The sequence below is a fragment of the Sander lucioperca genome, chromosome 1 (genome assembly GCF_008315115.2).
Source record: "Sander lucioperca isolate FBNREF2018 chromosome 1, SLUC_FBN_1.2, whole genome shotgun sequence".
Taxonomy (NCBI): Eukaryota; Metazoa; Chordata; class Actinopteri; order Perciformes; family Percidae; genus Sander; species Sander lucioperca.
Genome location: NC_050173.1, coordinates 13,961,356 through 13,974,696, shown reverse-complemented (window position 1 = coordinate 13,974,696; position 13,341 = coordinate 13,961,356). Strand labels below are relative to the sequence as shown.

At 40.5% G+C, this 13,341-nt stretch overlaps 1 protein-coding gene across 1 annotated transcript in view; it reads left to right on the top strand.

Moving 5' to 3' along the window:
• Window positions 1-13,008, top strand: part of grin3a (glutamate receptor, ionotropic, N-methyl-D-aspartate 3A) — a 51,469-nt gene extending 38,461 nt beyond the window's left edge. The window contains exons 8-10 of the mRNA XM_031298157.2: window positions 1,326-1,487; window positions 1,881-1,951; window positions 11,747-13,008. Coding sequence (XP_031154017.1) covers window positions 1,326-1,487; window positions 1,881-1,951; window positions 11,747-12,314 — 801 coding nt within the window. The 3' untranslated portion in view covers window positions 12,315-13,008. The remainder of the gene's footprint in view (window positions 1-1,325; window positions 1,488-1,880; window positions 1,952-11,746) is intronic.
• The last annotated feature ends 333 nt before the right edge of the window (window positions 13,009-13,341 follow it).

The following is a 13,341-nucleotide window of genomic DNA, read 5'->3' as shown; positions in this document are numbered from 1 at the left end:
TTTTTACTTTAGTGACTTTATAATTGTGTCTTATTCAGTTTGGAGACTAATCTCACTTTTCCACTGCTTCATGGTGTTGTTTACTTCTGATAGGAGTGAAAATAGAGTTTAAAGCAAACCTGCAGGAGCAATGTCTCCTCGCACTCATTGTTTTGTTGCAGAAAGCTTTTAGAACTGCATCTGCAGTGATTGTGGTGTTATAAAGTCAAGTAATGGGGGGGACAATATACATGGCACATTACATTTGTCAATGCAGCGTTTTGTCTATGCGGGCTGTTTTTAATGGAATTTTGAAAAGAATGCAGATGACTCCTGGGAGGTCAGCCAAACATGTAATAGAGACAGGATAGGAATGTTTGACTGTGGTGAATACAGTACATCAACGGGTTCACACATTCCATGGGAAATAACGGAAAAGAATTATACAATCACACTATAGTGTTATCTTGTTAAAATGTTAATTTTGCATACACCAACCAAAATCTACTGCCACACCTACTACTAAAAACGTCTAGTATTGTTTCAATTAATTTTCTTATAACAATACAAACATAAAACACAAGTACACAAGACAGTAGATTGCTAATAACGTAACATAAGAAAAATAATAGCATACGGTAAAATAACATTTTCAGACTAGTATAAGAGCGCCAAATTCCGTGTAGGGACGCAGTTCGGGCTGGTGAATGGGTCAAACAAACACAGGACATTTACTCAGGAGACAAAGGTTTGTGTCCTGTGTGAAACCATAAGTCAACTGTCACTTTTTGAACCGACTTTTACCGACCTTAGTCCATGACGCAATCATGTCACTTTGAGTCATCATTTGGGTAGTTTAACGTTACTCATTCTAAGCCAATCCCTGAACTATTTGTGTTGCCTAAACGTAACTAGTTCCGTTTCACAAAGTTAATTACGTGTTTAAAACTGCACCCGTTACATTAAAAATAGTCTTCCAAGACCTTCCTCCACAACGCTGCGGAGGAGAGTCTGGCTAATCCACAGCATCCATTGAGCTTAAACCTGTACCTGCTGTATATATTGTATGGTGTGGCTTGCATAATACACATACTGTAAACAGAGCATGGGATTTTCAAGGTAAAGGGTTTGATCAATAATTAAATACAAACAAGGGCTTGTCTTGTTATCTGACTGTTTTACAATCATGCAGCACAACCTGAGGGACTTTTTATCATTGTACTTCCCGGATAGATTTTTTCAGACAACTCCTCCTTCTCTATCAGAAGAGATGGCTATGCATCCCAGATCTCTTCTTCTCTGTGTCTCCTTCTTTCTCACTCTCTAACCCTGTGCCCCCCCCCCAGACGCTGCAGATGGGGATAAAGCATTTCTCCGGTCTGTTTGTGATGCTCTGTGTGGGCGTGGCCTTATCTCTACTGACCACAATAGCTGAACACATTGTGTACAAGCTGGTGATCCCGAGGGTCAAGGAGCCACGCTTCAAATACTGGCTGCACACAAGCCAGGTACTGAACTCACACACAGATACATACATGTACAACACAGTGAAGCACCCTTTTTATCACAAGTTGGCAAACAACCACATTATAATCACTGGAAGAGGTATACTGATTATGTTGTTACAGTAAGTGAATGTAGCCTTAACAGAATGTCAAAATACTCCATTGCAAGTATATGTTATGTACTTTTACTTTAGCAAAGTGTAGCCTACTTACTAGTGCAGTCAATTTGTACTTAGTGATATATTTGGTTCTTATAGTTCTCTCGCTCTCTCTATTTCCTATGGACACACACGTGCAAAACACACAAATATATGTTCCAAATAAAACAGTATAATCACAGGGAAACAGAGGGAATCGTTTCAGCATGTGATAGCTAATGTGGTGCTTGTTTTCCAGAGATTACACCGGGCCCTCAACTCAGTCTTCACTGATGACAAACTACCGACTGTTACCAAGCCCGAGAAGAGGTACTGTCCTGAATCATTGAAGGCTGGGCTCAATTCAATTTCACTTCAATCAAATAAATCCAGCAGACAAGTACATGGCTGCAATATATTCATGCTTAACGTAATGTTTTTTTATGAGATTGATTTGAGAGAAATCCCATCTCTAATGGATTGAACTTAATATGAACTGAGCCCAGTAGTGTTGTAATAATTTATGACCCATTTAGCACATTTTGTTGTTGTTACTTGGGATTTAGGCTCATTAAAACTTGTTACATAAAGACACATCAGTAACAGGCTCGCCACTGACCTACTGCAGCTCCAAAATGTAAGTAGCTTATGTTTCCATCCATTGCCATTGGTTACCACTGTTTGTTCACAGTCAGTGGCGCTAACTCTGCAAACAAGTGCCATTAAACCACTGCAGAAGAAGAGGGCTCAACAAGTAATAATAGTCTGACTGAATAATTAGCATCATTACCCTAACCCTAACCACTAAAGTAAAAACTGAAATGCCTGTGTTCAGTACTAAAGTCTATCACAACTCTCATATTGATACTAACCCCCTAACCCTAACCCTAACCCTTGTCCTCCTCAGCCAAGCGTAAAAATGTGTTTTCTTGATTAATTTTCTTTTTGAATTTTCAGCATTTCCACTCAGGTTTTTAATACTCAAATTGACGAAGCTCATTATAAAGGTGAATGGGAAAAATGTATTTAACATGCTGTGTTCCTTGTTTTATTGTGTGTTTTTACTCCTCCCAGAGTGGTATCAAACCACTGCACCCTGTAAGAAATGCAATTTATTTTACCACCACTTCAAATCTTAAAATACCATAACATAACTACATTACAGATAGCACACAAACAAAGAAAGTTATTTAGATTCAAGAAAACTGCCATGCTGATTCCAGGGTATCACGATCTGCCGGCGATTTGATTTCGCCCTGCAGCTCAGGCTGGAAACCTGTACATTTATCTATCCTGCTTCCGTTACACATTTGCGGGAACCAATCACAAACTGGCTTATCCACCTGGCACGCTATTGGCGGGTTTAACACGATGACGATAGAGAAGCGACGGCAAGCATTCATTTACATTTACACGTGGGTGGTCATGGCGCAGTGGATATAACACATGCCTTTGGTGTGGGAGACCGGGGTTCGATTCCCACTGCTATACATCAACCAATGTGTCCCTGAGCAAGACACTTAACCCCTAGTTGCTCCAGAGGTGTGTGACCTCTGACATATATAGCAACTGTAAGTCGCTTTGGATAAAAGTGTCAGCTAAATGACATGTAATGTAATGTAACATTCAACATGGCGGCCACCGAAGCGCAGCAACCTGTCGCTGCTGTTTTAAAAGATTTCAAAGGCAAATTTTCTCTGAAACTTGCCCGGGAACAATTCCTACAAAAGAAGGATGTGTTTGCCTTACTAGCGACCGCCTTCTTTTTATTTATTAATTTTTTTTACTACCGACCGGCTTTCCCTCTGCCTCGCTCTGCAAAGTACGTCAACCGGATTGGTCTAATTGGTTGAAGGACTATCCAATTGCGTACAGAGTCATTTGAACTATGCCCGTTGATCATGCCTCTTGTGCAGTAGAAAATACAGAGCAGACTCCCCAGACTAATGTTCAATCTTAAAAGATTGAGCTTGGTCTGGTGATAGCCAGACTAGGGTATCACTATATCACATGGTGCCATGTCATTTCTCCGACGCTCCACTGTTCCGACCTCTCAATAACCCGAAAAATTCCCTTTGGTCCTACAGCCCAATCGGCTATCCTAACCTTAACCACTCAAGGTCAAAGGCCTAACCCCAACCAATCGAGCTGCTTCGTAGGGCGGGTCTTGGCGTGGCCATAGTTGGTTTCGTAATTTCACCACCAAAGGGACGTCAGACTAGTGGGCTGTAGGACCAAAGGGAATTCTTGAGAGGTCGGAACAATGGAGCGTCGGAGTGTGCTCATATCACATATGAGCACATGTGCCGTAACCTTCGCTCACACCGAAAAAGTATTTCAAGAGGCCAATTTTCCAAACAGCCCATTGGCCAAATGATCAGGCTGCGAATAAGTGACATCAATTAACATCCAAATGGCAGTTAGGGGACCCATTTTTGTCTGTTGGAAGCTAATTATCAGTAAGGGAAATTGAGGAAATAATCTCATGATGAGTATTGTTTGGCTCAGTGGGTGAAAAAGGGAGAGATTTGGTAAATCATGTCGTGTCTTTTCAAATATAGCATGGGTGCACTTTATGTAACTAATCTGGACCGTTATTTTGACACCACTATACAGTGTGTGTCATAGTATAGCCCCTATTATTCACATTTGTCCACTGCTCAAATTGTCATTTCACTTTGGAGCTTTGCCATCAGATAAGCATATCTGATATTAAGGCAAGCAACATATGTAATGTATTACTCATTTTGAGGGGACAAAAACCATTCCTCTGGCTTTTACTCAGCAAAAGAGTTCCATTTCATCTTTCTCTGTTTGATTCTGCTGTCTATTCTACCTCACACCTATGCCTACTTAGCACCACGCACTGAGGGGACACTCAGGTGGAGCACTCAAAGTGGGGATTAAATACACGTAATAATTATGGAGCCAAGGCAATGTGAGGGATGCCTGTGGTAATGAGGATAGATTGCCTACTGCTGCATAATTAGGCTCATTCAATCAAGCTCTTCTACATCGTGCCTGCACGTTGTCTAAGAGTCAGAAGTTATTACCGTCATATTGTCAGTGTCCCGCCAAACCCTCGTGTTGTCAGAAATGTCTGTTTTGCAAGCACTGTGCTGAAATAGGATGAGCCCCATTCATGTGTATGAGATTTTGTGCTGTAAAATCTTCCAGCTTGGGGTCGGTTACAAGAAAATACACCAAGATATACCACTACAGTACATCTTACAGAAAAGTGCTGTATATACACCTGCGTTTCATCAGCATAAAAGGAGGCATTGTGTTACCAAATGGACCATATGGGTAAAAAATGAATTGGCTTAAAAGGACTACTTAGGATAAAGTATTTCATTTCCTAACTGCACTCACAAGGGTGTAGAAAAGCCCAAAGGCATCAGAGAACTGTCTGAATGAGAGAATTAGAAGCAGTGTCTGTAATACAATGAAACACTCTCCGATGTCCAATTAAAATTTTTTGATTTAGTATCAAACGCTGTGGAAAGGTCATGTTGCTCTAGAAAAGACCTTTAACCGACACTGAAACAAGATAAATTGTCACTTCTAGCAGATCAGTAATATCAGTTACAATTCAGCTGCTATACTCTTTTTGATAGAGAAATTATTTGGGATAGGACCATTGCTCCCACTGTTTGTACTTACATTACTTGTTATAACTATTAACGTTAGCATTTTCACATTATATTTCCTTCCATTTTAAAGCAATTTTGCTGTTTTACTATTTCCTGTTTTGTTTAGTAGGCCTACGTTTCCTGATTGCCCTTGATTCCACATGTATTTATATATATATATATATATATATATATATATATATATATATTTTTTTTTTTTATTTGTTCTGTTTTGTACACCATTCCAGCTGTGTCATTCTCAAGGTAATATAGTCAGTGTTGTCTAGGAAACAGTTTGTATTGTGCTTTTGATTCCTCACTTCTGAGGGCACATACATTCACCCTCAAGAGTTCAATTTCCAGGCAACCAGAGCAGCGCTGCTGTGTCGAGATAATTGGGCAGGGATTGTGCTTCCCTATGTCTGTCCTGCTGTGTGATTGTTGTATTGCACATCAACACCACAGTTTAAAAGAAGTGTAATCACTAACATCATCTATCTACTGTATAGTAACAGTAGTAACAGTCATGTATATTTCTGCTGGTGGAGGCTCAAAACAATCAAATGCCTCACGCACAAGCTAAACCTACTGCAATAACCATAGCCTACATGACTGGCTATGCAGATTTGGAAAAAAGTAGTCAAAAGCACGTATTTCAGCCTCATAGGAATTTAACAGTGACGACCTACACACAAAATATTTACAGGGATTGGAGATCAAAAGTTTAACTACAAATGCACACCATTAAAACACAGGGAAAGTAATAAATGCCACCGATAATATTTTGTTAACAATCCAACTCAATCCGAGACCACTGTGGCTGTGGTACACAGCTGCTATAGTGCACCACTGCAAGCACAGGTCTGGCAATGCAAGACTGATGTCAATATGACAATCAACAGCTCATTTGATGATGGATGAGAACCACACATCACACAGAAAAAAATAGGTTACACTCTGACTCTTAAGCACCCATGGAATCAACGCCTATAGTCTAGAAGACCTTAACGTTGACACCCTCCACAGGGTGGCCAAGAGGTCATTCCAAACTGTAAAGCCTGCGGGATTCAATATCTTGCTCTAGGACACTTTAGCAGGGTGCATGTCTTTCTGGTGCACCCATGCTTGTTGAAGGACAGCCTTTTTCACTGTGCTACAAGCTGACAGACATCTGTACTGACAGATGGGTTGGGAAATTATAACCTTTATTTATTCAGGGAGGGCCACTGAGAGCAAGCTCTCTTTTCCGAGGACGCCCTGTTACAGCACAAATAAAAAGAAATAAAAAGAACAATCTCAATTACAGTAAAAATAAATAATATGATCATGAAAATAGTCTGATCATAAAACAATACCCAAATTACAATGTGTAAATACTGATCAGTGGTTAATTGACTTGGCCTTCAGGGATAAATAAAGTTGTTTGAATTGAATATATTCTGTTCTAATTTCACTCTAAGGCTACTGTACATTTACATTGCTATGTTTTTTGTTTTTTTTAAGCTGAGTTTTGAGTTAAAAGTGAACTCTTTGCACACAAGTGTTTTTAGCTCCAGTAGAAGAACTAATCTCCATTCAAACTAACATACCCCAAACCTCATATCTCATGAACATTCTTGTATACTGGGCATAAACAGGAGGCAGCATGTAAACTTATGCTGGCATAACCGATAAGACCCAATCAGGCGGTGGAAGTTGGAATCAGTTGGTTGGTGTTGCCAATGGTCTCTGTTTGCTGCCATTGAGACAGCAACACAACCCCGCAGATTCCAAACCAAAATGGGGTCAGAAGTGTTTTCAAATGTGTCCGGTTTAGGGGCCTGAAACGCCAGAGCAGTGTGAATGAGTGGTGTAATCGTAGCAAAAGATACTTATTTTTAAACCAAAATGTAGCAATGCAAATGTAGCCTAAGAATGCAGCGTAGAGAACTGCTGCAGGGCAACATGAGATGTCTTCTTAAGATGCACTGGTTGACATGAGATAGACAAGTATCTAGAAGTTGTGAGTATTTGTCATGTGTCTAACAAATCTGGAACTACTTTGCAGCAGGTTGCAAAGGACATGTGTAAAACCACTGCTTATGGAGAAAAAAAATCTATATTTATTCATTTGTATATTTATCTGCAAACTGGAAGTAGGAGGGACCAGATATCGCTAGAAATTATGTTAAGGAATCTAAAAACTGGTGTGGAGAAGGAGGGATCTGGTCTCTGAAGAAAAGGAGCAGGGTTACCCTCAGCAGTAATAAATAATCTCTTGGTAAATGATAAAGAAAAATAGGCTGACTTTCAGCTGTGTTTATAGGCTCCTAGCCTCTTCACATACAGAATGTAAAACAAAGAGCTCCATTTGTTTTTAGACTTAAAAATGGAGACGTCCTCTGATGTCACTTAAAGGGACCACAACAATGAGCTTTACATTTAAAACCTTATATGTTTACTTCTTCTTTTGCCATCTTGGAAATTAATGATGATGTTAAGGACATCCTAACATTGCAGAAAGTGATAATGATTTGTATTTCAGCATGCTTTTCATCTGCTGAATACACTTCGCCAACGCCTCTCTTTCTGACCTTGATGTCATTATTTCTTGTGGGAATCTCTACCCGGCAAACAATGAGTTGGTGTTTATATATTTACCGCTGAAATTAGGTGCTCCGTCTCAATCATCATTTCCATTCATAGCAAGGAATTTGAAAGAGCTCCTCTCTCATATGTGACACATGGATTCCTAAATGCTAAGAAAAACAAGTTAGAGGCTGGATGGAAGAACAACAAATGAATAGGGTTTCTAATTTATGGGGGACAACTAGAGGCTCTGCTAATGATAACAATCTTCTATATTTTCGTCACATTTTTCAGAGCAGCCACAAAGTGCTTTTGAATAAAAGAAACAAAAGATAATTCATCAATAAAAGGAAAACCCATGCACGCAAAGCAAACAATGTAAAAAAAATAATAATAATAATAATTAAGAAAAGCATAAAAGCAAGTCTGAGATTTCAGTTTTTGCAGTGATTTTAAAGCCCAACATTTCCACATTTCTAATATAATGGGACAAAAGCTCAGCCAGCAATTGTTTTCAATCTAGATGTTGGAACGCCTACCAGGGACCTGGCTGAGGTCATCAGGCTGCAGCTGTGATAATTATTGAAAGAACATCTACACTCTAAAGTCTAGCACACTAACACCAATACCTAATGTTTCTAATACTTGCTGAAATTGGGGGGATTATCTTAATTAAAACGTAAGGCTTAAGAGATCTGATAATGATAACCACAATACAAAATATTCTCTCTTTCACTGCAGCCATGATGTAGGCACAGGCACCTTCTTGTCAAAAGGTGCACGTATCATTTTAAGATAAGATGCTTTTCATGTTCTTATATTCTGATGTCCCATCCTTCAGCAGAAGGTCTCTTTTGATGTCAGGAGTATCTCATTAGATTCTTCTTGTCACTTTCTTTTATCACCGGTGAAAACACATTTGGTTCAGAGAGTTCTTCAGTTAGGCTTCAGTTCATATGAGGGGGATCTATATTCTCTCTATTTCTTAAATGAAATCATGGTTATTTCTCAGCTTGCAGATCTGGTCCAATTTGAAACGTTTCCTTTTGAGAGAGGAAACCAAATGAAGTTATTTTCTCTGGCAAGTCAGAACTGTCAAATGACTGCAGGGGTCATTAGAGTTGACATAGTCTCGCTTTGCCAGACCTTCCTCCACAGCACTGTGAAGGAGGGTCTGGCTAGTCCACACAGCATTCCAGGATGGGAGAGAAACATGCTGTGGTGTATTGGCATTTCTTTAAACCAATCACAATCGTCATGGGCGGCGCTAAGTGCCAGGCGAAGCAATGGTGCCTCTGCACAATAGCCTCGGGAAGGAACTTGTTTTGGTGGAACGTGTACATTCAAAGGCTGTTTTAGTCGTGCAACAGAAAACTCAGATTGGACAGATAGTCTAGCTAGCTGTCTGGATTTACCCTGCAGAGATCTGAGGAGCAGTTAACTATAGTCCTCAAAAACCGGAAAAACTGGAGTTTAAAATTCCAAAACAAAGAAAGCGTAAGGTAATGGACATTCGGCCGAAAAAGGACATACGATGGAATTTCCGGCAGCAACGGAGCAATCCCGGAAGTGGAAGGTTGTGGATATAGACTAGAGTTGTCATTCTGGATTGTGTTTTCATTTGTGATAGAGAGCACAGAGTGATCTCAGGGGCTTTAAATAATGCTAAGCGGTTATGTTTGTAAAAACTTTCTTTAAAATGATATTGTATCATAACTCTACCATTGAAATCCAATAGTAATCTGTTTACTACTCTACCATTCTTATGAATATAATTTTGCCCTAAAATGTAAAAATCTTTTATTGTTTGATTTGTTTGAATAAGAACTCAGAATGTCAACTAACTCAACACTGAGTGAGGCAAATTAAATGCCATAAAGTTGATTATGTTTTAAGATAAATATTTCCATAACAATATTTCATGACCACATATTTGGAATCAATTATCCGGACAGAAGCTAGGTCTGCCGCCACCAAAACATCCCCATGGCTTGGGGAAGCATAAAAGCAAGGACACTCACTGGTATTTTCTCTAAACCCAACATGAAACCAGCAGTGTGAAATATCCAATCATGTATTGCAGATGCGACTTTCTTCTCGCTATCAAGTGCTGATGCTGTGTAAAAAAATATAAAATAAAAAATAAGGGCGAAGCTGTTGGCAAAGGTCCAAAGTAACTTGATGTTGCATGAGTTTTATTGGTCAGCGCAATCAAAGGAAGTGATATGTGGCCAAGGACAACCACAGCCGGCTGTTTTTTAAGTTTGTGTAGCTTTAACGCTCCAATGAAATAGCTTTGGGATTATATTTTTCATATATATATTTACTTCGTACTTGAAACATGATTTTGCAGGATGAATGGGTTGAAGAGAAGGCAGGACAAATGCTGCCCCAAGAGAAATGATTTGTCAGGTAACATATGTTTAAGCCGTGATTAAATGTGACATTAGTGACGTTGTGTCGAGCTGACATCTCCAACCCACGGTACTGATACTGGTGCTCATTAGCTTGAAGACGAGGGTACACCTCCAGGTTGGATGGCAGAGGTTGGCGGGGTGCTGTTTCCGGAGGAAATTAATTGGACATGAATTTGATTTATACCAGTAAGCCTTGACAGTCAAGATCTTTTTTTTTGTCATGAATACCTGCATGTTGTGGAGGGGGCATTCATTAATGCTTACTTGCATTATATATGACATGATTATGACGTTGTTAAGACTGGAACCAGGCATCAGGCAGTTTATTATTGGCAGCTCTGCCTGTAGACAGTCCTCATCAAGAGCTGCACAATGTTTACTAACTTACTAAACTATAATGGCAGTGTTCTGACCAAATAGTTAGGTGTGACCATTAGGCCAGCTAGTCACACCATGAGGACTTTAAATAAAGATGTGCTGCAACATGTCATTATAGGGACCGATCAAATAATGGGCCCACCATAACACTCCCAGGTGGAAAATTAATTCTCAGACTACTTTGACAGGAAAATGCATGGGATTTGGATTAAAACTAGACTAAATCTACAGCCAGGATGGCAGCTCTGTGAGGCTGTACATAGACATAGACAATGCTTTGAGTTAATGCTCATGTCGGCGTGCTAACATGCTCATAGTTGTCATTGGAAGAATGTTGTGAGCATATTAGCATGATAGCTATGATAAGCTAATTAGCACTAAATACAGCTCAGGCTAATGGGAATGTCATCCGTTTTTGTAATACACAAATTACAATCTGACCTAAAGAGGGAAAGTTAAGCGATCACCAAAGTTAATACAATTCATCATGAGACGTCCATAAAGGTATGTAAAACATTCCATGGCACTCCGTCTAATAGTTGTTGAGATATTTCAGTCTGGAACAAAATGGTGGACCAACCGACTGACTGACACACCGATATTGCCAGCACTTGAGCCAAGCCACTAGTGTAGCTAAAAAATATGACATATTACATAATAAATAGCAGAACAATACACTCAAGGACACACATGAAACAGGCTTGCTTTAGTACAAGAACACTTGTACTGTGTCTTGGCAAGCATTCACACTGTTGTTGTATTCCTCCAAGAATCTCAACATGAGCCTCTTAACAATAATGTCTGGAACTTTCCCATATAGCAGTGAAGGTAAATCTGTCTTCACTTAATGTTCTTGATCAAAGTCTGGTTCTCCCTAAATTGCACATTGTCATACAACATGCATATTATTATAGTGTATGTGCAGCCACAATTAAGAGTGGAAGCATCATCTGTGTATCTGCACACAGCTGCAATAGTCGGGCAGAGAGAGATACCCTCTGCGCCACTGATTTAACGTAGCATTCAGTCTTGAAACATGCAGTCAGATGAGCCACAATCTCCCACATAGGCTGAGGAAAAAAAACGGAATTGCAACTTCATATTTCTCTTTGTATCTGTCTTATCTCAAGGTGCAATGAGGGAAACAACCAGTCAGCATGTTGGAATCCTGCAGAGTCCTCTCACTGCAACAGGCGTAGGGTCCTTCCACAAGAGATGCAGAATGACCTGGAACGCCCATCTTCCCAGGATCTTCCTTCTCCACCACCCCCATCTCCCCAGCCACATCCCCATTCTCTTCCTCTACTGGCGAAACACCTGCCCACAGTGACCAACTCTAACGGTCGCTCCGACCTGTTAGGGCGGGGGTTGGGCCAAGGACCGGGGCCAGGGCAGGGGGGCTCCGGGCAGGGCATAACACGTTTGGGTGTGGGCGATTTCGGCCTCAGCCTGTGTGTGGGTCGAAGCCCGCTGGCTCAGGAGCTGTCAGAACTGGAGGGTCAAATCCTCTTAATCAAGCAGCAGTTGCAGTCAGCCATGAGGAGGAAGCGAGAGCTAGAACAGTACCAATCAGAAAACCAGCAAGCAAACCAGACTGCACCAAGTCAGCCCACTACGCATCGGTCTAACCAGTTGGCTCAGTATAGCCAGTCCCACCAGCAGACTAACCAACACACAAACACGCTCCCGGAGTTCTGAAGCTTTTCTCCCTTGTTCTGCCCAGAGAAACCTGGTTAGACATGGGACTAGTTTCTAAATCCTTCTGTATAGGTTCTGGAAAGCGATCCTTGTTTGAGTTTTGGAGTTGGAACCTTCACAGATTTCTGGATGCTGAATCCTCCGATTGGCTCAGGAGTTCCCATGAGCGCTGGACTGATACACTCTCTAGGGATCAGATCCTGCTGTGTACCTCCAGTAGAACATTTCCTGACTTCTGGAACGTGAAAATCACTTAGACAAGAGGCATTGGACAAAGGTGAACCAGGGACCCTGAACCAAATCTGTTTTCACTAGCTTGTTGCAGTCACTGAAGAGCTGTGCAAACCTTCCTTCTTCGTAACCTCCCTTACCCCATTTTCTTCACCTCACTGATCCCTTCATTTTTTTCATATTTTTTGCCTTTTACTTCCATTCCTGCTCCCCTCTACTGCTTCATCTTGTCCCTCTCATCCCTTCCCTCTAAGCCTCGTCTCTTCAAGGCTACAGATTTACTTGCTGTGATGATAAGCTTGATCATTGATATAAAGAATGGTATTTAAGCTTAATGGGCTAATTCACCTAAGTCTTATATTGAGACTCATTGAGAGTGTAAATGACCTGAAGGTGAACCCATCCAGTTAAGTCTGTATAGCCTCATGCTGAAACCTTTTATGTTTGAGGAGGAAAGAAAAGACAGCAAGACACCTATATTTATCACAAATATCTGGTTGGCATCTTGTGGTGGATCATAGAACAAAATCTAATTTTAGAGATCAATGTATAATGTCCTGCACTTCACCAATGCACTTCTAGTTTCTGCTGCACATACAAACATTGCTTAACTTGTCAGAGATTGACTTATGGTCTGGATGTTTTACGTCTTCATAATGGCTTAGGGGTTATAAACATGGGATGTGAAGAAGTAGTACATTAAATGATAATAAATCCAAGAGAATTCAGCCTTTCCGTCAGGGATCCAAAAACAGGACCTTTTTACCCAGCCTCGGTGCTCTTGCAACCTCTTGAC